The sequence below is a fragment of the Coffea arabica genome, chromosome 2c, assembly GCF_036785885.1.
Source record: "Coffea arabica cultivar ET-39 chromosome 2c, Coffea Arabica ET-39 HiFi, whole genome shotgun sequence".
Lineage (NCBI taxonomy): Eukaryota > Viridiplantae > Streptophyta > Magnoliopsida > Gentianales > Rubiaceae > Coffea > Coffea arabica.
The window spans coordinates 28,146,812-28,171,147 of NC_092312.1; the positions used below are offsets into that span (position 1 = coordinate 28,146,812).

Here is a 24,336-nt window from a genome sequence, read left to right on the forward strand (position 1 = left end):
CATTTTCAGCTGGAATATGTGATTTGGTGACTCTTCTGGAGTCACTAAATGCATCCGGCAATTGATTTGCAATATTTTGCAAATGTATGATCCTTTGAACTTCTAGTTCACATTCTTTTGTATGAGGATCCAGGAAATCTAATGAGATTTTCCAAATGATTTCCTTTTTCGGGATTTCCTTTTTCGGCAGGATATCCTTTTTCAGTTGATCTGTTCCTCCCCCTAATGTCGGGAAATGTGATTCATCAAAATGACAATCTGCAAATCTTGCAGTAAATAAATCACCTGTCAATGGCTCAATATATGTAACAATAGAAGGTGATTCATACCCGACATATATTCCCAATCGCCTTTGGGGGCCCAATTTACGACGTTGGGGCGGTGCAATAGGAACATAAACCGCACACCCAAATATTCGTAAATGAGAAATATTGGACTCATTACCAAATACTAATTGAATGGGGGAATAATTATGATAACTAGTCGGCCTAATTCTCACAAGTGTTGCTGCATGTAATATAGCATGTCCCCAAGCAGATAGGGGAAGCTTAGACCTCATCAACAATGGTCTAGCAATTAATTGTAACCTTTTAATAAATGATTTGGCTAGACCATTTTGTGTGTGAACATAGGCTACAGGATGTTCAACAGTTATCTCAATGGACATGCAATAATCATCAAAAGCATGTGACGAATATTCACCAGCATTATCTAAACGAATTCTTTTAATAGGATAATCAGGGAACTGTACTCGCAATTTAATTATCTGAGCAAGCAATCTCGCAAATGCTATGTTGCGAGTAGATAGTAAACAGACATGTGACCATCTAGTCGATGCATCAATTAGCACCATGAAATATCGAAATGGTCCACATGGTGGATCTACAGGCCCACATATATCACCATGAATTCATTCTAGAAATGTTGGAGATTCAGTCCCAACTTTAGCTGGTGATGGTCTAACAATTAATTTTCCTTGAAAACATGCAACACAGGAGAATTCATTTGATTTCAATACCTTTTGATTTTTCAATGAATGGCCATGTGAATTCTCAATGATTCGTCTCATCATAACAGACCCAGGATGTCCGAGACGATCATGCCAAATCATAAAATCATTGGGATGAGCAGACTTCTGGTCTGCTAGGTGATGAATTTCAATAGCACTTATTTGTGCATAATATAAGCCAGAAGAAAGAGAAGGCAATTTTTCTAATACACATTTTCCTCAGGAAATGGTATTTGTAATTAATAAAAATTTACCATTTGTCTCATTCATTGTCTCGATGTGATATCCATTATCGCGGATATCTTTAAAACTCAACAAGTTTCTCCGAGACTTGGGAGAGAGTAGTGCATTATTTACGACAATTCTAGTTCCTTCAGGGAGAAATAGAGTGGCTCTTCCGGAACCCTCAATTAATTTTGCACTACCACAGATGGTATTAATATTTCTCTTTCCCATTGTTAAACAAGAAAAATATTGTTTATTTTTCAATATGGTGTGCGTAGAAGCACTATCAACGAGACAAATATTATCATCACCATTATTTGATCCCAAATATTTGGTATCCATTTCTTCTTCAGGAAGAAAAATTCAAATAAAGATAAACATTAATAAAGATGCGAAAATAAACATTTAAATGAAAAGAAAATTACATGAAATAGATAAAGCAAAATATCTAAACAATCATGGGATATTTATTGACATCTTCAGGATGTTCAAAGAAATCAGCTACATCAAGGTGTGTCATATCAGCATCATCAGCATCATCATAATCATTTTTTTGATCAATGAAATTTGTCTCGACATTTTTGTCTTTCTTTTTCAATGATGCTTGATAGAGGTCAACAAGATGCTCAGCCGTTCGACAGGTACGGGACCAGTGACCTTCCATACCACACCGGTAGCATTTTTCTTCATAAACTTTCTTTTCTCCATTTTTCGGATCGTAGTTATTTTCCCTTTTTTGGGAAATATTTTGTTGCTTGCCACGGCTATAATTTTCACGAGGCACAAATCTACTACGATCACGTCCACGGCTACGGCCATGTCCACGGCCTCTTCCACGGCCACCTCTACGGCCACGTCCACGACCTCGACCAGAATTTTGGAATTGAGTCCCATTCGCTTCAGGGAATGGACTTGCACCAGTTGGTCGGGACTCATGATTTTTCAGCAATAATTCATTATTTTGTTCAGCCAACAGAAGACATGCAATAAGTTCAGAATACTTCTTAAATCCTTTCTCTCTATATTGCTACTGCAGGAGCATATTAGAGACATGAAAAGTAGAGAATATTTTCTCTAACATATTTTCATCAGTGACTTTTTCGCCACACAATGATAATTGAGAAGTAATTCTAAACATGGCTGAATTATATTCGTTGACAGATTTGAAATCTTGTAGTCGTAAGTGGAGCCAATCATATCGGGCCTTTGGAAGAACGACCAACTTCAGATGGTCGAATCTTTCTTTCAAATCTCGCCAAAGGACAAGAGGATCTTTGACAGTAAGATACTCTACTTTTAGTCCTTCATCTAAATGACGACGAAGGAAAATCATGGCCTTAGCACGGTCTTGGTTTGAGGCATCATTCTCATCAACAATAGTATTACCAAGACCCATTGCCTCAAGATGAATTTCAACATCCAATACCCACGATAAATAATTTTTTCCAGAAATATCAAGAGGTACGAACTCTTGTTTTGTGAGATTAGCCATAAGAATATGCAATAGATTCGTAGGAAAGAATTTTACCTTGATAAGTAGTCAAAAGTTGTTTGGGCAGAATCTTGACACGTCTTGTGCTTCACTTTTGCTTCGCGCCTTTCCTTGATAAGTAGAGACTCGTGCTGATAACGTGTTGTGAAACTAATACAAAAACTCCCAAAAGTAGGGATTGGAATAGTAGAGAGAGAGATAGAATTATTATATTTACTGATCAAAGTACTTCCAAGTCTCAAGGTTACAAGGTTACAAATGAAGTAGGATACACCCCTATATATAGGTGATCCAAGATCAAAAGTACATGAACCCTATTAAAAACAAATACATGAATTTAGTACATCAAGTACATCCATAAATGAGTTCATCCAATGTACCAATGAATCTAGGAAAAATACATGTGTCTATCATCTTGAGAATACAAACGGACATTTTCATCTTGTAATCCTTCTTGAGAATACCAATGGACATCCATATCTTATCATTATTCCATAACAACTATACCATTATAACACAATTATGCCCATATCCAATCAATAATTAATGTGTAAACTATAAGGTTAGATTTAGATCTCACTTCGATCATGAAATTGTAGTCAACAGGTAATCTTTGCTCACATTTTGACTCCTTATACCCACAAACATCAAATTTTGGAAATATAGTTAGAAAATGTAGGAAGGTTCCTATTAATATTCATAGGTATGCAACATGTATTTCATAATGAAATTTCCATATTCATATGATAACTATTGAGAAAATATTGCAGTAGAAAACTCACATTTTCTATTGTACCAGCTAAACCTCCAAAATTGCAGAAAGAGAGAAAACAAATGAGCATACATGTCCAAACACCCACAACAAAATAGGGAGCACAAACACTTGGAGCAACATCCTTATACTATATAAGAACGAGTTTAGAACTAAATTTCAACCGCAGGGGTGCGGTTATTTTGGAAATGTTTGAAGAGTGATTGGAATATTGAGTACAAGTCATTATAACTTTAATTTCATTATAATTACTTATATAACCTTTCAGACATTTAAGATTAGGGGCATGTTTGGTATGTTACAATTTTTGGTGCCAAGTTGAGTATCAAGAACAACTGAATAAATCTTGTATTTTGATAAAATTACATAAAAGTCCTTTTAATCATTTATTATACTAACATCCAAGCCTTCCAATTTCCTGAAACTTTTCTCATCCGTTAAGGAATTAATTGGATGTTTACATAATTGGATTTTAATTACAATTAATTAACTTAATTATTATCTGAACAATCATTATCATATTTATGTCCCCATGTTTAGCTGATATCTTTTTTTCTTTTTCGGTTTCACCTCTTTGATTTTATTATGGCTATTAAATATTTGGTGGAATGCATAGCTTTTCCTTTAAATTGAGGTGAGTTCTTTAGCTTTGTTCTCTTCGATTGTAGTTTTTTTTCCTGATGATTAGTTTATTCAACAACTCCATATAATTTACTTTTTAATATTTCTAATTCCAAAAACTAACTAATTGTATTGTTTTTCTTAGTAGATCCCAGAGATTCTGTCTTTGGTTAAAGTATAATTTGAGATAATATTGTCACTTTCTAAAATAATCAGAAAAGCAATTTTATCATCTTTTTCTCCTCAACCAAGGTATTATCTCTTTATTTAAGTCAAATAATCTTATTTCTCATGAACTTTCTCCTATTATTCTTGATTCCAGGGATCTGTTGACTACATTCCAGCAGTTATGGTTCAAGTAGTTATTTTTTCATGTAATATGATTTGGAATTCAGGTTGTGTTTATTTTAATTGGGAATTTTATGATTGTAAAATTTATTAACTTGGAATTTTGTACTTCATTGAAACTGAAAAAGAAAATTAATCATGCTACATAGTACTAAGATGTCATTTGCACTCTATTTGTTTTCCATGTTATGATTTCGTTCTTGTATTATACTGTTTATATAGTTTCAAATACAAAAAATTTGTTTTTTTATGCTATGTAAAAGAATTTGCAGTGAAACTTGATGAGTTTAAATGCTTTAACTACAGCACCATTTTGATTGCATTGTATTAATTCATTTACTCATAATTGTATGTTGTACAATGATAAATAATGTTTCTTGATTTGATTGAATCAACTATTATCCATAGTTCAAACGAGTCAATTAAGTAGAAATGTTATATTGGATACTTATATAAGTAAACATTGGAAAATATCATTAAGCGGTTTCTACCTATAGTTTGCAATTCGAATTCATATGAGGAATTTCTTCTGATTTTACTTACCATTTTGTACAATTTCAAATTTAGAAAATATTATTTGCACCAATTTTCTATAATCAAGATAGTTTCAATTCAGATCTTTAACAATTATGCAGATTTGAACTTATTTATGAGATTATAAAGAAATGCCCCTAGCCAAAAACACCAAATCTAAATAGTTTCTACAAAACTTTGAAAAAAATCACTTAAGTTTCTTATTTATCTATCATTTTTGAGCATTATTATCTATGTAAGAAACATGTGATTAAGTCGTATTATACCCACCAAATTATATAAATAGTTAGTAAAAAATAAAATTATTTTAGATTAGATTGGACGCAAAGTGATTGACGGATCAACTTGACTTGATAATTCAGGTTGAGTTTAAGTCGAGCGAGAAATCAGAAGCATTGCTTGAGAGATCTTTCACGAACATATATAGATTTGAGAGATGAAGGATCCAATTGATACTTTAAAATGTTTTATCATCTTGAATAAGTTTTAGAAGAGACTTTTGGATACTTTTCAATTGCACTTCAAACATTTTTACATTTTCAAACTACTCTTATCTTTGCAGTTGAAATTCAAACATAACCTTTGATCGCAACGGATTCTTATATAGTATAAAGATAAGGATGTCTTATTGCATATTATTTTTATTGACTCACTATATAACTTATGATTTTTCTATTAAAATCACATGATAAAATCATCAAACTTCAGTTTTTATCCTACAAAATATTAAACAATAATTATTAATTATCTTGAATCACAAGCACCAAATTCCCGCGCATCGCGCGGGCTGTCCCTCCCTAGTTTTTCAATAGAAAAAGCCTCTATTATTGTCATGAAGTTGAAGAGCACTGTAATTATACTTATAACAGATTGAAAATATGAACCAAAACTAATCATCTTCATTATTAAGAGCTTCCTAAACCAATCACCTTCAACATTAACACCCTCTCTTATTATACCTATAAAAATTGCCCAGCAATTATAGAAGAACATGTAGAGCACTATAAATACTTATAAGTGGTTTAAACAGCATTTGAAAGCTTGATAATCATGTGAAATACAAACCAATTGCATATGGGAGGACACAATAGTCAAACCATACTCAATTACACACAACAATATTGTACATTTGGCTTAATCATATATATTTGATTTTTTTCTGCCTAAATTATCCTCAAAGATGGCGGATGAAAATTTTCCAACATTACCTACAAACTCCTTTTTATATGTGTATAGGAAAATCTCTACGTTTACCTGCAAGTAATGATTGGTAGGTGGCGACCAATAGGTATTAACCACTACATTAGTTTTAATAGTTGTAAAATGGTATTTTGATTCTCAATATATCAATGTATTCCAACATAACTGTAAATTTCATTTTTAGTTCAAATTTTTTTTCTAAAAAGGTCATGTTTGTATCACTCACTCACAAATTAGTTGTTAGAATGAGAATATACAACTCATAAAAAGGTTATATGTACAATCCATTTCATTTTTGTTTGAATTTGGTAAAATTAAAATGTGATGTTTACATGATGTTTTTTCCTTCTAATTTCACAAGTATTTGCGCATAGATTGGCAAATTTTTATCAAATAACTCTTCTTGGATGCTAAGTTTTTTGAAATTAATTATTAAATTAAAGTTTAAGCCTATTTTTCAATCAACTTTTTTGTCACATCTATTTATTCAAAAAAAAAAAGTGCTATCAAATAAGCAAAAAAATGTATAAAATTTTTTTAAAAAGTTTTTAGTAACACGTCATCGAACATGTGGCCTGCATCCATTTGGGCCCAAGTAATCACAGGCTGATAGGCTCTTATGGCTTCCATCCAAGAAGGCCCGTATAGTAGCCCATCATTCGTCAATTGTCACAATCATGGACCAACCCAGTTTAACTTATGAGCCCAAACTTCATCCCATAAACCCCTCAAAACCCCTAATTGTCGAAGCCCTTCACCAGAGAAGAAGACGGCATCGTTCCACCTCCAATATATCATAGATAATCGAAACCCTAATTCCCAATCTCTCGGAATTGATTTCAATTTCGAAAATTCTGAGAAATTGGTTTAATTTTCGAGACAAGAATGGAAATCGATGGCGCAATTGAGCAACAGAGAGAACTAAACAACAGTGTTATGTGTCAATTGTCGGATCCGGAAGGCACGCCTTTAGGTCCACCTTTGTATCTTCCCCAAAGCGCTGGACCAAAAGAGCTAGTTCAAATGGTCAATAAGCTTCTCAATAATGTAAGAAAAGCCTCTAGTTTACACCAAGTTAGGTTTCAAGTATAGAAATTTGATTATAATCATTTTTTTTTTCAAAGTATGAAAAATTTTCTCTGTTTCTTTTTTTCTGTTTATTGTTTCTGATTTATTTTGGTTTAAATTTGGCTGAATTTGATTAATATCTAGGAAACGTGCTTGAGTTTTGAAGCTTAAATTTAGCTGTAAAAAAAAGGGAACTGGAATTCATTTTGTTCTTGAAATGATGTTCTGTTTCTGGAGTATGAAGTTGAATTTTTGGTTCTATGTAATGTAACTTTTTATGTGATGAGAAGTGATTGACAAAATAGCAGGAAAAAAGTGGATAAGAAAGGCTACTTTAATTTTGCATCAAAAGTAATTTTTGATACTATTATAGAAACTCTGATTCTGTAGATTGTTTTCATCATCTATAATCTCGTAGAATTCTTTAAATTCTGTAAGTTTGCAGGACTCTGAGACAATAGTCTTCTCATTTTTCAACGTTTTAAGGATGACAATGACCTTTTCTCTTTTTCTGTTCAGGAGGAGAAGTATCCTTATGCCTTTTATATATCAGACCAAGAGCTTCTGGTGGAGCTTGGATCCTATTTGACAAAAAACAAGGGTAAAGAGTTTGGATCAGCATATTGGGCTGATACATGAGATAATTTGGTAAGATATCTGATTGTTTAGTGTGAAAACTTATCGGTCTGGGTGAATGTATTTGTAGTATCGGTGGAAAAGGTCCTGACCATAGTGTATCAACCTCAAGCAGTTTTCCGCATTCGTCCTGTTACTCGTTGTTCTGCAACAATTGCTGGTACACTTCTGTATCTTTGTTATTACAGCTTTTTGAGTTTGTGGCTTGTAATTTTCGAACTGGGCTATTGTAGTATATATTTTGTTTGCAAGCATCTCTTCTCTTGTTCTCTGGTATTGCTAAGTGATGCAGTCAACTTGGAGGTAAACAAATGTAAACCTAAAGATTTTCATGATTTCTCACCAGCTTCAGTTAGGCTGGCGATATTGGTGACTTGTGACATTTAGAAAGTTGTCTTATAATCTGCGTAACTCTTTCTTAGGAACAGTCTCTTGGTGAAGTGATAGACACATATATGCCAACACTAAGTTTTTTTTTTCTTTTTTTTGGGGGGGGGGGGGGGGGAGACCTTTTCAACTTGGTAGCTTTTCCCAATAGATGCAATTTTTAACATGGCTGTACGACCAATCTTGTTTATACTATCAGGTGCTTTCTCCTTTCATCTTTGACATCTGTCCATAAATAAGCCTCAGTTCATTTCTATTCTTAAAATGGTAATGAATGGTTTGATAATTGGTTGTCCAAAAGATAATAATAGTTCTTCTGGCAATCCTGGTGAGTCCCAACTTGCAGTAAAGCAGAATTGGTCTCCACAAGGAGTAGGTGATAAAGGAAGAGATGCAATATTCCTTTCCCCTAGAGCAGTAGTAATTAATTTTCCGAATAATCTTTGGGTGTTGAATTTGAATGTTGGATAAGCTACTAGGGGTACCTGACATGTGATCAAGTCACACAAATCATTAACCCAGCTGGTTGATTCAGTTGAAAAAAGCCCTTTTATAGTGATAGAGTTACCTATCTATGTCAAGGAAGTAGCTGCTGTTCAGGAGCATGAGAGTGAATGCATTTAGGGTTTTCTCCATAGAGATTGTGATGCCGTTCTGTTGCTCAACATTTTTTAGTTGCTTTCATGGGTCACAACTTTGGTTTTGACTTTCAAAATCTTAAAGACTGTGTTTTTTGTCTGACTAGTTGTTTTACCCCTCAGATCTTCAATATGGATGAATAAGTAATTGTCCACTATAGTTTGTAATATCTTTCTATGTTTGACTTTTGTGGTCTTATCTTTTCAGGTCATACAGAAGCTGTACTTTCAGTTGCATTTAGTCCTGATGGACAGCAGCTTGCAAGTGGTTCAGGTGATACAACCGTCCGTTTATGGGATCTAAATACCCAGACACCCTTGTTCACATGTAAAGGTTAGACATTCTTGGTCTCTTAGCACCTAAATTGAAGTCTTTAATGTGTCTCTTGTATTGGTTCTATTTCCAGCATCTATAAAATGTTTAGCAAAAGAATTAATAAGTCTCTGGCTGTAAATGAAGAATATGAAGTTGCTCATTTGATGCTATTGTATGGAAATTCTGTGGCCAGTTTAAATATTTTTATCCTTCAAAATATCAATTTTGAAATGTCTTTGATCATTTAAAAGTTTAGGTAGTTTACTAAGCACTACTCAGAAGCCATGAGTATCATGCAAGAAGATGGTCCCTAGCATGTTGTTGCTGCCAAATAATTAAAGTGGCTTGTATTGATCATCTTGATGGTTTCTCTTCCCTTCCCCCCTCTGATACCCCCCTCTTAGAATAAGTTTCTTTTTGTTTGATATCCAGGGCACAAGAATTGGGTTCTCAGCATTGCATGGTCACCTGATGGTGAGCATCTTGTCAGTGGAAGTAAGGCTGGAGAACTGCAGTGCTGGGATCCCAAGAATGGGAAGCCATCAGGAAATCCACTTATTGTAAGTCTCAGTTCTAACTCTCCTCTTTGATAAATTAACAGAAGCTCCTTTTTTTTTTTTACTTGCAAATGTTATTGGTATTTTTTGTGAAAACTGAAAACTTTCTCTGTCACTTCAGACATTTTCAGTTCGTTTTAAGTGGTTTTGGTACATAACCATTCATACTCTCCTCAACCTTAAGGCTGCCTATTTGTGGCATTGGCTACTATTAATAGCTGTGGCAATGCTATAAGAGACATTTTATCGTGGAACCCATATTCCCTTGGGAACTGCAAAAGATTGGTCTTGCATAGCTATTGTCAGTATGTTTCTGTACCTAAATATAAGACGAAAGGTTCCTTGTGAAGGAGCAAAGAAAAACCTTTTGTTCTTCTACTTAGAGGCTTAGAATTCTTGATTAGCCCTAACTTGTTATCTGTCTTCCGTGGAAACTATTATGCTTATGTAGGTAAGATTACTAGTTGATGGGCTTCTGTGTTACTTCCACTATTGCTGATGTCTTTGACATAGTTGTCAAAATTGGTTCTTACATCTTAATTTTTTTTTGTGGGATGTCTTATACACAATTTATTGACTCTAGTTTATCAGAGTTTATCATCTTCTGATTTTTATATTACTTTGCTTTTCATGTTTGAAAGCACAAGGGAATCATATATTACAATCTCTCAGGGAGAACTCTCTTTAAATTGATTACGTGGTTCATTGTCTGTGGATTACAAAGATGTCTTTGATGAGCCAAGCCATTTGTTCTGGCAATACAATTAAGTTCATCAATTATGGATTCTTGTTTAGAAGTAATAGAAAATGAGGGTCAAATTTTACATCTTAAAAGTTTGTTACAGATTTTATTGCCTCTTTCTGATTCAATTGCTGCTTCAATTAATACATTCTGGAAATATTCATAATAGTCTTTATGCTCCCATGGATGTTCTGGTTTTTAACCCTTTATTTGATGCTGGGAAGAATAAAGAATATGTAGGTTTTAGCTGCATTTGAAATATCTTTTGCCTGATAAATATGAAACTTTCCTTTTCAGGGTCATAAGAAATGGATAACTGGTATATCTTGGGAGCCAGTGCACCTCAGTGCCCCATGTCGCCGCTTTGTCAGTGCTAGTAAAGATGGTGATGCACGAATATGGGACGTTACATTGAGGAAATGTGTTATTTGTCTTACTGGTCATACACTGGCAATAACCTGTGTGAAATGGGGTGGGGATGGTGTGATATACACTGGGTATGTCATCTTGCTTTTCCTATTTAGAGCATAAGTGTCTTGTTAATTTCTTTTACCAGCTTTAGTTAATTCTGCACATCATGCTGGAATAGAAAATTGGTTTACTTGAACAAAGTATTAAGTTCTAAAGTGATTAACGTTCTTCAAATTTACAGATCTCAAGATTGTACAATTAAGGTGTGGGAGACATCACAGGGAAAGCTAATCCGTGAATTGAAGGTACACGATACATACTTTGGTAAATTTATTTTATTTGCCCATATCTTTTTGCAAATTTGCTTGATACTCGCTGTGAGATACTATGTGATGTCTGAGCATTTTCAAATTTAGTGCCTTGGCCAGTTACTCAAGATTCTGATGATGTGGATGCCTAGCACCTTTCATAGGCAACAAGGACCTCTGCACAATCTATGGCCTGCTTCAAGGGTCTTTTGTTGTCATGGTTAAAAAGAAAAATTGAAACTTTAGAAGGTTATTAATTTGAGAAAATGAGACTATGGACATTAAAGCTATTGTGGCATCTTGAGGTAAACTACCTCTTTGTGGCCCTACCTTCCTTCCTAAGGGTTAAAAGCGAAGAATTTAATGCAATCTTTGCTTTTGCTTTAAGAAACCAATTGTTGTTTTCCAATCCTATCATACTAGACCTGTTGGTTTTCGTGGATGTTGCTGCATGGCATTAACAGTTAGCTGTTATCTGGGGTAAATCTTCATTACACAGTTTTACGGGTTTCTCTTCTACTCTCTCTCTCTCTCTTTAGAGGGCAGGTTCCGGCGCTCTCTATGTGACACTTCTGGAAACGGTTTTGGTTGATTTACCTTGCCTTAATGCTTACCGGACTGATGACATTCTGACCTGCCTACCTTTTTCTTACCTCTTAACATAAAAAATCTGCTTTGTTAATGATTCATTCTGATCTGCCTTCTTTTTTCTACTTCTCAACATCAAAAATCTGCTCTATTAATAATTCATTCATGTCGATGCTTACATTCTTATAATGCAGTTCACGTTATCTTAACAGCCACCCTGCCTGCATACCAAAACATACACACTGCTTTAAATTTCAAGCTACATCTTAAAGGCTAATATGCAAATCTCAAACATCAATGGAATCCACATTGGTTCTGCTATCTAACTGGTTGCTTCCACATCCATTTTTTTCTTCCTTGACTTCTTTTATTCTTCTTGTCATTGATAAAAGAAAGTCCAGTTTTGTACTTTTCATTTTTCTCATTTTATTGGCCTTGGATTTTAATGTAGGGCCATGGGCATTGGGTAAATTCTTTGGCATTGAGCACAGAATATGTTCTACGAACTGGAGCTTTTGATCACACTGGTAAAAAGTTCTCGTCTCCTGAGGAAATGAAGAAGGTACTGGTTGGCCTTTATCTTGCTGATGTTCTTCTTACCCATTCCTATCATAGCTTGTCCTGTTTTGTTTAATCAGTTTATTTTCCATGTCACAATGTGATATATTTGCTGATGCACGGGGAAAGGCTCGTGTTTATTTGAGAACTTTGCACAGGTTTCTCTAACCTCAAAATTTTGATATGATTTAAATCTAATAGATAGATACTACGGTTGATCTATGCAAAGTACCAGGAGAGTTGGATGAATGAACATTGTAAAAAATGCTCTATTATTTTAAGAGACCTTTGATAATGATGTCTAAAGTTTGTCTACATCAGAAGATTCAACTGATAAATTACTTTTTAAGAAAAAGGATTGACATTGATAGATTGGATTCGGTGACTGGTACTTTGAAGTTTTTGTTTGCCAATATATTTGCGTGACAAAACAGAGTAAGAAGACATGATAACTTTTGCACTAAACTATGTCTTCTTCCTTTGTTTAAACTTGGTTTTATCAGTAATGCATAAAGTTTTGATTTTAAGTTCTCTTCTGGTGCACCAGGTAGCTTTAGAAAGGTACAATAAAATGAAGGGCAATGCTCCAGAACGGTTAGTTTCAGGTTCGGATGATTTCACTATGTTCTTGTGGGAGCCTGCCGTGAGTAAACATCCCAAAACTCGCATGACGGGACATCAACAGGTATGCGTATATAGTGGCATGCAGCTCTCTCTCTGGTTTTCTAGTTGTGACAAAAATGCTAAGCATAACCTTGGTCTAGATTATTGGGTCGTGCTGGTTGAAGTACAAATTGCTTAATATATCTAAGTGCCATATGGCAGCACGTCGTAAATGAGTTTACTTGCACGTGACTGAACTGGCATATCAACATAATAATTGATTGGCTTGTCTAGTTGAGGATAAAGGAATTGTGACAGCTTAATGTACATATCACTTCTTAATCTGTCTTTCCCAGTGTATAGTTGGACATTTCCCTGCTGGTGTAGATTGCTAGTGAAGCTACATAGTTTGATTCAAGACATGAGTAGTAGAACTCTAGTTTTCATATCTGCATGGCTATTCTTTTTTATACTAGTAATTCTAGTGATTGTTAACCAAAAGGCAATTGTTGGTTTTTTCATTCTTTTTTTGGATTCTGATTATTTTCAAAACCATATATGAGCAATCATTAATGGAATGCACAATTTTTTGGGTGAAAAAACTATTTTGATTCAGTTATTGTGAAAAAATTGTTTTGCTAGTGTCAACTTCAAATGTTAAAGTAAGGGACGAATTATGCTGTCACAATAAAAACATAAATGACTAAAGTAAGACAAATAGTGTGGTCTTTGTGTGTGTGTGTGTGTCAATTTGGAGAGCCCTAGGTTCAAAAGAACAAAACGTTTGCAAGTTAATTTTGCTGGAACCTTAAAATGGGGAATGTGCTTTCTTTTTGGTTGATATGTGAACAGTACAGAAAGTTTAGATTACCAAGTTAACTTGATTGGTTTTTCATGTCAAGCATAAAATGTCAAATTTGTTTTCATGCAGCTTGTAAATCATGTTTACTTTTCTCCTGATGGACAATGGATTGCAAGTGCCTCATTTGACAAGTCAGTCAAGTTGTGGAATGGTACAACAGGAAACTTTGTTACAGCTTTCAGGGGTCATGTGGGGCCTGTCTATCAAATAAGGTTGGAGTTATTTGATGATGTACTCTATCTAGTTTGAGGGCTTTCAAGAATTTACTAATTGGTTTACTATTGCAGCTGGTCTGCTGACAGTCGGCTGCTTTTGAGTGGGAGTAAAGACTCAACTTTGAAGGTAGTTTATATGGTTTCTTCTGGTTATGTTCACGAAAATTCTGTAATTTATGATATTCTACAGTTCAAGACATAGATGTTTCCAATTTGGTAAGAAATTACAAATCACTAGGTAATTTAGGGTTATGAACTGTTGGTGTGTTAAGTGTTTTTTGTTTTATTGACTATTGAACTACTATGTCTGACCTCCATTGAGCCCTTTGCGCATATTTGTCCATTATGCAGAGCCATTCTCTGTTCCATACTGGGTCTCCAACAATGTTTTGTTTTTTTCTTTTTTATTTTACTTTGAACACATACAGAAGCATATGATTGACCTAGTTTTTTAAACTTAGGTCTGGGATATCCGGACAAAAAAGCTAAAACAAGACCTTCCAGGACATTCAGATGAGGTTAGTTCTGTCCAAAAGGCCACTTTATAGGTCTTTATATCAAGAGGGTCTTCATTAATCTTTTGGTCTTTGGCAAATGTAAAAGGTTTTTGCAGTTGATTGGAGTCCAGATGGTGAAAAAGTAGCATCTGGTGGTAGAGACAGAGTTCTGAAGTTGTGGATGGGCTAGAGCATACACTGCAGACAGGAACGTACAATTCTTGCTAGATGAAATGCTGCTTCCAATTCTGTGGCATGCACTAAAAGCTAGTGGAGAAAATAGGAAGGCTACTCTTGGATGGTAAAAGGATGAAGTTTCTTTCAAGCTCAAGGGCCGGTTGTTACAAAAGCAGCGATGACCCTTGCATTTGTGGCCTGCCAGAACCATGCCAGGATGAGCATAGGAGAGAGATTTCATTTCAACAGGACAATGGTTTGATGATCGTTGCATTTGAAGAAGATACAGGATTGTACCCATCAGGCTCAGAGCACAACTAGTAGATGGGTGGCCTGCAACATGACTTCTACACTTATGCTGTTATGTTTGATTAACAAAAGCTAGAACGATGGTAGATTACAAGGGCGGGAATCTCTAGCTGCATTTCTTCTGCAATGACAATGAATTTCTGTATTAATTTGCCTTTATAAAGTTGTGTGCAAAATTATGAGTTGAGATCTGTTTGGATCAGATTTATCATTTGAAGTGCAATGTTAGCTGCTTCTTCAGATGTTACAATGATTATTATCTGCATTTATCAGTCATCGATAACCACAGAATTTGGAGCTCGCCTAAATTGCCCAGCAAAAATTTGCAATAAAAGATTTAAAATGTCAAGAAGGAAACGCGTACAAACAATTGGTGGAGTCTGCCTATGGTTTTGAACAAAGGTTGTTTATTCTTTTTTGGTACTTTTATGAGAACAAGAAGAGTTGAATTCTCAAAAAGGAAACTAGGATACATTTGTTGTAAGAAGTGTTCATAAAAACGCATGTTGCAGAGCAGCTCCCTAATCTCTGTTAGGACCTTCAGTTCAATTATTATTTGGTACCAAAAATAATGAAACTCAGAGAAAATACTAGATGGGCAAAGCACTGTATTAATCAACTGATTTTACCACTTATTACAATCTAGATTGGCAATATGCTTTTGCAATCCTGGCACCAGCAAGAGGAGAAATAAGAACAAAAAAGGTCTGAGAATGTGAAAACTGTTTTCCTCGATTATTCAAACAGCAATTCAACTAGAAAAATTGATGCCATGGCCTAAATACTGACTAAATTCTTCTTCTTGAAGCCTTCAATAGTATCCTTTAGGCTCTCCTCCAATGGAATGAACTGAACTCCCAAAGCTTTTGCCTTCTCATTGGAGACTGAGTAGTCTGGATTAATGAGGATGCTGTCATGTGAAAGCCTGCAGCAGGTCAACCACTAAAAGATTAAGTAATACTAAAAAGTAATATAGAATGTGGTAATATCAAATTAAACTATTTAAAGCTTTAAGGTAAAAGACTATAAGAAAATCAAGGTTCATTGTTTTCTCCTACATAAAATTTTTCAGGTTTTTTATGCTCAATTCCTTTCATTTATAACCAATTAGCCTAGTAAAGTCTCTTCAATGAAAGTTTGGGTTCAATTATATGAATGCTTTCTAGATAAATAATTTTGCTTAGACCTTATCAGTGCATTGGTATGAGAGTTGATGAAATAGCCAATGCCAAAAAAAAAAAAAAGGTTCCTTTGAATGGTATCTTCTACATGAACCGGCTCATGCCTTTTCATATCTTAATATGTCTACTACACATTTTCTATTCTATCAATCCAGTTTTATAATGGCAAAAATCAAACAGTGAAATGATAACAGTCACCGAATTAGTGAACCTAATTTTACAAGTAATCGAATTATAGAAAGAAACTCTGAAAAAGGGGCTGTTTTAGGAGGACATGACTCCAAAGATACATAATTCTGAAATTTTGGTTGAATTAATGAAGATTAGAAGAGATGAAAAGATGTGATATATCCCTGAATTGTGCAGGTGGAAACTGAATATGACATAACTGAGATGGAAAAAGAGACTCACTTGTCTGGAAATTGATGAGTAGGATAAAGTTCTTGCAAAATCTTGATCACCTGAGAGATGTGTGCAGCTCTCTCAACAAGACAATATCTTCCACTTGCAGAAGGGTTTTCATAGGCAAGAATATGTGCATGGGCAACATCTCTAACATCAACCCATCTAAAATTTGCGTAAGGAAATGATTCATCCCCTGCATTCAGTAGTTTGGGACATAACTTTTCACCATAAACACGACAGCTTAGCTTTGAAACAAGCATAAAAATGTAGATGGAGTAAAATCTATGCTCTGAAACTACCATTTTGGTTCATCATCATGCGTGAAAATATACAGTTTACTTCATTAAACATGCATGAAGATGTAGCAGGTGATATCAAAAAAATGGGAGATATGAAAAGAGTTCAACCTAAGCCATTTTGGATCCTTAGTTTCATTGTTAAATGGAAAAGCAAGAGATCAAAAAGCTCATTGATTTCTTCTAATCAGAAAGTTTAGAGCATGATGAGGCCATAACCATAAGTAACAGAGATCAATAGTCTAGTAGAAATTGTTCATAAAGAAACAGATATATTTCCAAGAGTACCATTTAGTAGGTTCAGGATCAATTGCACACTTGTATTGATAGAAGGCTGCAAGTGAGGACCAATGATCCATGATGGATGAATTGTAATCATATCAATGCCATGCTCCTTTGAGAACTTCCATGCAGCAGTCTCTGCCAACGTTTTTGAAAGTACATACCAGAGCTACAGGATAGCAATGTGTCATCAGATGCTACCAGAGAAGCATGAAATTGATTTGATCATGATCAAAGAACCATGCAATTCATAAGTAGAAAATGTCAACACCCTCCTCAGTCTAGGCCTAGTGATCGGTAAGATTAAGAATGAAAGCATAAACAATTTGAATTTCTGCTCATGAGCCATGCTAATGACTTGTGAGCAGAAGTTCCCTGTAATTTGCCTAGCATCATAGCTACATATTGTGCATATATCACTGATTTCAAGTTTGATAATAAGTTGTTCTTTGCACTCTAAGATTCTTGAAATTAACCATTCTATCTTGTTGTCTAGAAAATCAGACCTTGTTGCAGCATATAGGTCAGGGAGACTTATGCTGCAAATATAGTCTGTTTTACTACAAAATCTGTAGTACTTACCTGATTTTTACTAACAACTCTGTGACATAGATAATGTTGCATTCAACCTATGTAACACAGACACTATTGCTGGACATTCATCCTATGCACACCATACTTCTTCATTAGTATTCTGATATTGTTGGAGCTGTGGAATAATCACGAGGGAGGACTAAAATTAAATATTTTGACTGTTTAATTTGTAAATTGATCATTTTTCTAAAACATTTTCCAGTGCTTTTGAAAGTTTAATGCAGAAACTATTGTATTTTCTGTGATTTTTCTTTTTTCCAACTAGTTCCTTTTTGATGACTGAGCATGTGGTTGCTTAATTTTGTCTTTATTTTCTCCACCAGCTACATGTAAGGTTCATCAGGCAATTCCAACTAAGAGAAGAATGTGGGATTTGACACTGGCTGTATGCAATAGATGTATGGTTGATTAGGGAAATATTGCACTTTTTTTTTTTCTCCTTCACCGAAGTTGTTATAAGTTATTAACTAAAACAAGAACAAGAAGGTGATTGACACTTGGTCTGCTTTTGAACACTAGACCAACATCATTTCTTCCTACAAGAAGACCAATCTAGCATTTCAGTTTTTACTGGGAAGGAGATGGTTCACTTACTCACCTTGCGTTCTTCACAGTATGATGGCTCTGAAAACCAACTTTCATCAACTACAACACCATCCTTCGCTTCTCGGTTGTATGCAACCGAGGCTATAGAAGATGTCACTACCACTCTTTTGACAGATGAAACTCTTGCACATGATTGTAGCACATTCAGAGTTCCCTTTACCGCAGGGTCCAACAATTCTGCCTAAGAAATGAAGATAGAAATACTAGTCATTGAAGGCAATTAACTTCAAGGCAACAGTAGGTTCTTGCTCCACAAGAATCATCATATAAGCATTCATGCTCTTTCACATTCAGTGGAGATCTAAAATTTTTTCCACTCAATTTGAGCTCTTCACGCAGTAGCAGAAATTTAAATCATATTTGAAGATGCCCATTAAAGTGATTACTTAAACAAGTTTGAAATTCGGTCATCGATATTCTGTCGTCCATACAAACATCTCCAGAAAGATAAGTACATTGAATAGAAAAAAGAGAGAAAATAAAAGACGAAACAAAGAAAAAGGAGAGATGCTTTTATGACTCCGTGAAAAGATATCAGTTTAAAATAGGAGTGCTGAAAATTGCGGCAAATCATTGAATTGGTTTGGAAAAATTATCTCAAAGCGAGTCCACTGTGCTTGGCAAGTTATTTTAAGTAGCAGAAAAAGATAGCAACTTAAATAAAATAAAAGGCATATTCACTGAAAGATGTTAGTAAACTAAGAAATGAAATGGATTAGCAGGTGCTCAATATATATTATCCATCCTCCCGTTGCTGAATATAAGCATGGTTCAAGCACCTAAAAATTATCATCTTTTCTAGTCTTGTACATAGAATGACTGCACTTAAGTAAGTTGACAAACCAGGATGACACTTCTACATGAAGAAGAAACTACTCCGTCTTTCTGACTGTAACAACTAGTCAGTGCTTGGAAGATGTTGAACTTCACATCGAATCAACAAACTATAAATTGCTAAATGTTGAACGTCCTCCTGATTCGCACTCAAGGCTGACGTTACAAGATTATTGAAGTTCAATTTACAGGAAATAGTATTATCATTTAAAGAGCAGAGTAATAATGCACTAATAAACTTGCATTGTAGGAAATAACATTAACAACAGGGATCATAGCTAAAATAATTCAGTTTGCATGTCAACAATTGTATATATAGGACTACTAGATTTTGTTGACAATAGAGAATGTTCAATTTTACCTCTGGATCACTAACTACAGGTTTGAATGGAGATGCAGTATGAAAAACACCTTCACATCCATCAACCACTTCATCAAATGATCCATCTTTCATCAAGTCAGCAACAAACAAGTGAAGCCTTTCCTTGGCTCCATCAAGTGAAATCAAATGTTCTGTGTTGTCTGGATCATCTGAGGCATCAAGTAAACAAGCAATGTTTAGCAATTGCCAATAAAAATTATTCTAGGAGATAAAAAAAAAAAAAAATCCCATGTTAACTAATCTATGAATGACCCTACATTTTCAAAATTCAAGGCTCTAACTGGATGCTTGTTATCTTTTAACATGTTCTTTATTCACTTTTTTATCTCATATCCGCTCTCTTCAATACACTAGTTACAGTAAAAATTTCCTAAGAACACCCAGAAACAACCATCCAAACAAACTTCTGAGTAAATCTTTTCCATGAGCTTATCCAAAGGTTACACCTGCAATCGTTTTGGGCTTTTCTTAGTCCAAGTATCCAAATCTTACTAACGGAGCCAACCCTGGTTAACTATAAAAAAATCTGTTACTTATAACTAACGAGAAGAACAGCAACCAAAATTTGATGTGATCAGAGACATCATAGATTAGAGATGAACAAATTTAACTTACTGAGGTCACGAACGGAAGCTTTAACAGTGTAACCCCGCTCAAGCAGCAGCTTCACCAGCCATGAAGCTACGTACCCTGAAGCTCCCGTCACACCTACCACCTTCCCTGCTCCGCTCATTCTCTCTGTGATTGATTGTAAATGTGTGAGTTTCTTGTGTTTAACTTTGTAATTTTGTAGTTGTATAATCTATTGTGCTGTATATATAGGTGTAGAGTGGCAGTTGAAGTCTTGGAATGACAGAGAAATCATCAAGCTCGTTCTTTGCTAATGGAATTGATCATCATGCATGAGGTATGATTTTGATTAACAGACAAAACTAGCACCAAGTTGAACTATGATGTGATTGAAAATTAGTTTTTTCTTTAATAAATAAAGATCAATTGAAAAAGTTGAATTGACAACTAGTTTAGTAGCAACCAAAATTTAACTTATAATAACCTTTTAGCCAGCTGTTTTGACATCTTGCCCGTGTGGAGGCCATGATTATTGGTAGCACAATTTTAACAAATGGTCGTACCAGGTACCATGTGGTCAATATTGGATTAGGAGGATTTAGCCAATAGTTTTGGCATGTTGCCCGTGTGGGGGCTATGGTTATTGGTATCACAATTTTAACAAATGGTCGTACGATGTGGTCAATATTGGATTAGGAGCTTGTTAAACAAAAAAAAAAAAAAGGATTAGAAGCACTGATTCGTGTAATTGTGCACAGTTGTTATATTTTTTTATTAAATTTGGTACATATTTATATGAATTTTTATACTTTTTTTTTAAAAAAAATTAAGAGTATATATGACTAAAATTCTTACATAATATAAAATAATAGCATGATATAAGATGAATAATAATTGAATAGTTCTCCAGTTGCTTCGTTTACCGGTGATGCTACCTCTCGCCTGCTGTTCAAGAAATGCCACCATAGCCTTTTTTTTTTTAAGCGCCACTATAACTGATACTCATAAATTAAAAAAAACAGAATACTTTGAGTCTTCATTCATAAAAAAATTACCTTATTAAATAAAGGATTTGTTCTTGTTGTATGCCCTACCAAAGGTCTTCCAATCATGCGACATAATTTCAAAAAGGAATGATTTGATGTATGTGAAGTAGAAATGTGATGTCCCTTTGGATTGTTGTTTTCTGAAATTTTTGTAAAAATATATACTGTAATGATTTAATATATGTGAGGTAAAAAGATGACTGAAAAATATGTTCATGAAAAATGTAAAAAATTTTTTGGTGAAAAACTGCAATTTAAACACCACCTTAATTCTTTGCTTTGGTGTTAAGATCTTGGGCAGCCTCTAACATTTCTAGAAATTGTCATTGTTAATGTAAATAAAATATTTTATTGCTTCAATTACTATCTAATATTAATCTAGGTTCAATTAGTGTCTAATAGCATAGTTGGAATCTTAACTTATATAATATTAGTCCAGATTCATTCTGTATAACCTATGAATATAGGCATTGTATTGTTGTACTAATCATCAATTCAATAAACATTTTCCTCTCAAATAATTCTTTCGACAGGGTATCAAGAGCCTCTTGCTCGATTCCTCACTAATTTCGTATCTCAACATTTCTTCTCTTTTTCAAAAGTTTTTTTAAGACTCTTCATTGCTGCTTCTTTCCTATTGATCATTTCGTCAGTTTACTTGTTCATTACTAGTAGTCCATACGGGTGAAAACAAGCCTTAACAAGTCGAACAGAGTTATGTTTAGAATTGGTTTGAAAATTAAAAGAAACGTTTGAACTTTACTTGTGTTTGATAATTTTTTGAAAGAAGTTTATCAAGTTTGATTTGAAATTTCGGATGTATGTTCATGGAAAATTTGGGTTGGTTTGACAAAGTATTGAATTCAAGCACATACAACCAAAGCTTGGCTTGACTTGAAATTTTGTGTTGTATTATGTAGAGATTTTCATTCTAATTTGGTGGTTTTTTCACCTAATGCTTTATGATATTTAAGAAATCTATTACTATAAATTAGGGATATAATTAAAGTCGATTATGCCTATACAAGAAATCTATTACTCCCTCCATCCCATTGTTAATGTCATATTTCATCTTTTTCATTATCCCAAAATTAGAGTCATGCTAAAATTTTTCCCTTCCCCGATTCTATTCTTGCCTGCATAGTGCATGTGTAAAAAAGTCTCAAGAAATTTAGTAGGATCCACTATTTATTTCCATTTAGAGAAACTAGAAAAGTGTGCAAGACAACTCCCACTTTATAAGGCTAATATTGGTGCACGTCTTTAATGTATGAAGAGATGCGTTTGAAGAGATGGGACCCATAGAATTATGACTCTTTGAAAAACACAAATTTCAGCTGACTAATGCTTCTAGCGGGGTAAATTTGGAAGTAAAGCATCGATTAGCAATCTACTGTACATAAAAAGTTGCAGTCCCAAGAAACGTCTCTAAATTTGGGATAGAGGGAGTACAATGAAATAGGGATGTGATTAAAATCAATTATGCCTATTTAAGAGATAAGAGTATTATATACTTACTATTGTATAAAATAAGCAATATATGGGAAGGAAAGAAATGGAGTTAAAGAAAGAAACTATAATGTATTTTTATGAAATTTACTTGCCTTATATATTCCTGAACATATCAAACCGAACAATGTGGAGACCGTGATTAGTTCGCTAATATTTTTGAGCTTGAAATCATGTTCAAGTTTGGATTGATACTTAAACAAACAAGTTTGAAGGAACCTGGTTCGAGTCAAGTTCAAGTTAAGTACCAGATTGTTTGGTTCGATTTATAACCCTAGCAGTCCATCACTCTCCATCCTTCTATGATCATTTTCCTAATTCTTGGGTTGCAAGAATCCAGCTCCCGTGCCTTCATGTGCCAGCAAGATTGTTGCCAGTTTTTCTGCCTCATTTCAACCTTTGGGTCTGAGATCCAGATTTACTTCGGCCCAAATCTATTGCATTTCAGCCCATATTTGCATTTCACTCCCAGCTCCATATCTTATTCAGTGTTAACCCATGACCTGCACACTTTGCTCCAGATCCGAGCTCTTTTTGAAACGCACACTACTCTGGATTCGATTTTGCCCCAACCCGCATTTACTTCTGATCAGACCAGCTTCGGTTTTTCTTTCGGTTCACCCAAGTTCCTTCCTTCTTTGCCAGTTCAACAACTCTTCGCTTAGTTTTCTTACCACTCAAATTGGTTCCCAAGCTTTTTGGACCTTTTGAATCCTATTTTGGCATCCATTTTGTCTAATTTGCCTCTTTAGTTTAATGCAATTTACTTGTTCTTAATTCTCATATATTTTGGCTATTACTATAGTTCAAGCTGATGTGTCTCAACCTATTCATATTATTCTTAATAGTGCTAATTACTTTCATTAGGTTCAAAGTTTTCAAAATTTTCTTCATTGTCGTAAACTTTGGAAATATGTCACTGGTGGTGTCATTTTCCTTATTGTTGCTGATGAAGAATCTTCTGAAAAATTGAAGGGAAAATCACGAAAACTCCCCATAAGGTTTATAGCAATTTTCACTTTACTCCCTAATGTTAACTTTTTGGCACTTTATCCCCTTTGACAATCTAGCTCAACAAAATACCTGTTGAAATACTTCAGTTTGATGAAAATGACCCAAGGTTAAACGTTAAAATTTTATGACAAAAATTCCCCCGTCCGTTGTATATAAAGAGAAGTCTCACTTGAAGACCAAAATTTTTTGTTCTCATTGCATCAGTTTTCAAACCTCCCAATCCTATATTTTCAGCCCAAAATAGAGGAAAAAATGTCCCAAACTTTTTCAAATTCATTTCGTTACTCTTCGTATAGATGTTGTTCATCATAAAATGTACAAGAATCAAGCCAACAAATATGTGAATGCAGTAAACTAGCACCGTTAAGAAGGTCATGGACACCAAAAAATCTTGGAAGGAGATTTCTTGAATGTTCAAATTATAAGGTATGCATTATATGATAAATAATGTTTTTGTTAACTTTTAGAGAAAATAATTTGATTGTTTTGTTCTAGAATTGGCAAGCATGTGATTATTTTAAGTGGGTCCAAGCTTTGCAATACT

General features: G+C 34.4%; 3 protein-coding genes across 4 annotated transcripts; 1 reads left to right on the forward strand and 2 right to left on the reverse strand.

Annotated features, from left to right (window-relative positions):
- Positions 1-1,682: 1,682 nt before the first annotated feature.
- Positions 1,683-2,630, reverse strand: LOC113724206 (uncharacterized). The gene is made up of 2 exons (XM_027247132.2): positions 2,454-2,630; positions 1,683-2,261 (listed from the first exon to the last, which is right to left on the reverse strand). Exons 1-2 carry the CDS (start codon positions 2,628-2,630, stop codon positions 1,683-1,685), a joined length of 756 nt encoding a protein of 251 aa, XP_027102933.2.
- A 4,308-nt stretch (positions 2,631-6,938) lies between these two features.
- LOC113727114 (notchless protein homolog) lies at positions 6,939-15,260 on the forward strand. 2 transcript variants are annotated; one of them, XR_011839294.1, is made up of 13 exons: positions 6,939-7,248; positions 7,789-7,870; positions 7,976-8,065; positions 9,139-9,264; positions 9,679-9,806; positions 10,843-11,042; positions 11,198-11,261; positions 12,304-12,414; positions 12,958-13,095; positions 13,945-14,087; positions 14,163-14,217; positions 14,519-14,608; positions 14,694-14,799. XR_011839294.1 is itself a non-coding variant. In XM_027251118.2 (13 exons), exons 1-13 carry the CDS (start codon positions 7,087-7,089, stop codon positions 14,775-14,777), a joined length of 1,440 nt encoding a protein of 479 aa, XP_027106919.1. In that variant the 5' UTR covers positions 6,939-7,086; the 3' UTR covers positions 14,778-15,260. The 2 variants fall into 2 exon arrangements, 1 of the variants encoding a protein (XP_027106919.1); XM_027251118.2 differs by having other exon boundaries at positions 14,552-14,608; positions 14,694-15,260.
- Positions 15,261-15,664: 404 nt separating this feature from the next.
- On the reverse strand, positions 15,665-20,622 carry LOC113727116 (phenylacetaldehyde reductase). Its single transcript, XM_027251119.2, has 6 exons — positions 20,269-20,622; positions 19,633-19,802; positions 18,430-18,618; positions 17,244-17,406; positions 16,666-16,852; positions 15,665-15,998 (listed from the first exon to the last, which is right to left on the reverse strand). Exons 1-6 carry the CDS (start codon positions 20,384-20,386, stop codon positions 15,851-15,853), a joined length of 975 nt encoding a protein of 324 aa, XP_027106920.1. The 5' UTR covers positions 20,387-20,622; the 3' UTR covers positions 15,665-15,850.
- Between the last annotated feature and the right edge of the window lie 3,714 nt (positions 20,623-24,336).

Excerpts from the sequence above, each read along its gene's own strand:
- LOC113727114 (XM_027251118.2), top strand. The coding sequence starts at position 7,087 with ATGGAAATCGATGGCGCAATTGAGCAACAGAGAGAACTAAACAACAGT. Across the intron at positions 11,043-11,197 it reads GATGGTGTGATATACACTGG|ATCTCAAGATTGTACAATTA; the intron begins GTATGTCATCTT and ends TCAAATTTACAG. Across the intron at positions 14,218-14,551 it reads GTAAAGACTCAACTTTGAAG|GTCTGGGATATCCGGACAAA; the intron begins GTAGTTTATATG and ends TTTTAAACTTAG.
- LOC113724206 (XM_027247132.2), bottom strand. The coding sequence starts at position 2,630 with ATGGGTCTTGGTAATACTATTGTTGATGAGAATGATGCCTCAAACCAA. Across the intron at positions 2,262-2,453 it reads GATTCGACCATCTGAAGTTG|CAATATAGAGAGAAAGGATT; the intron begins GTCGTTCTTCCA and ends CTCCTGCAGTAG.
- LOC113727116 (XM_027251119.2), bottom strand. The coding sequence starts at position 20,386 with ATGAGCGGAGCAGGGAAGGTGGTAGGTGTGACGGGAGCTTCAGGGTAC. Across the intron at positions 18,619-19,632 it reads CTGTAGTTAGTGATCCAGAG|GCAGAATTGTTGGACCCTGC; the intron begins GTAAAATTGAAC and ends TTCATTTCTTAG. Across the intron at positions 16,853-17,243 it reads GATCCTGAACCTACTAAATG|GGGATGAATCATTTCCTTAC; the intron begins GTACTCTTGGAA and ends TACTGAATGCAG.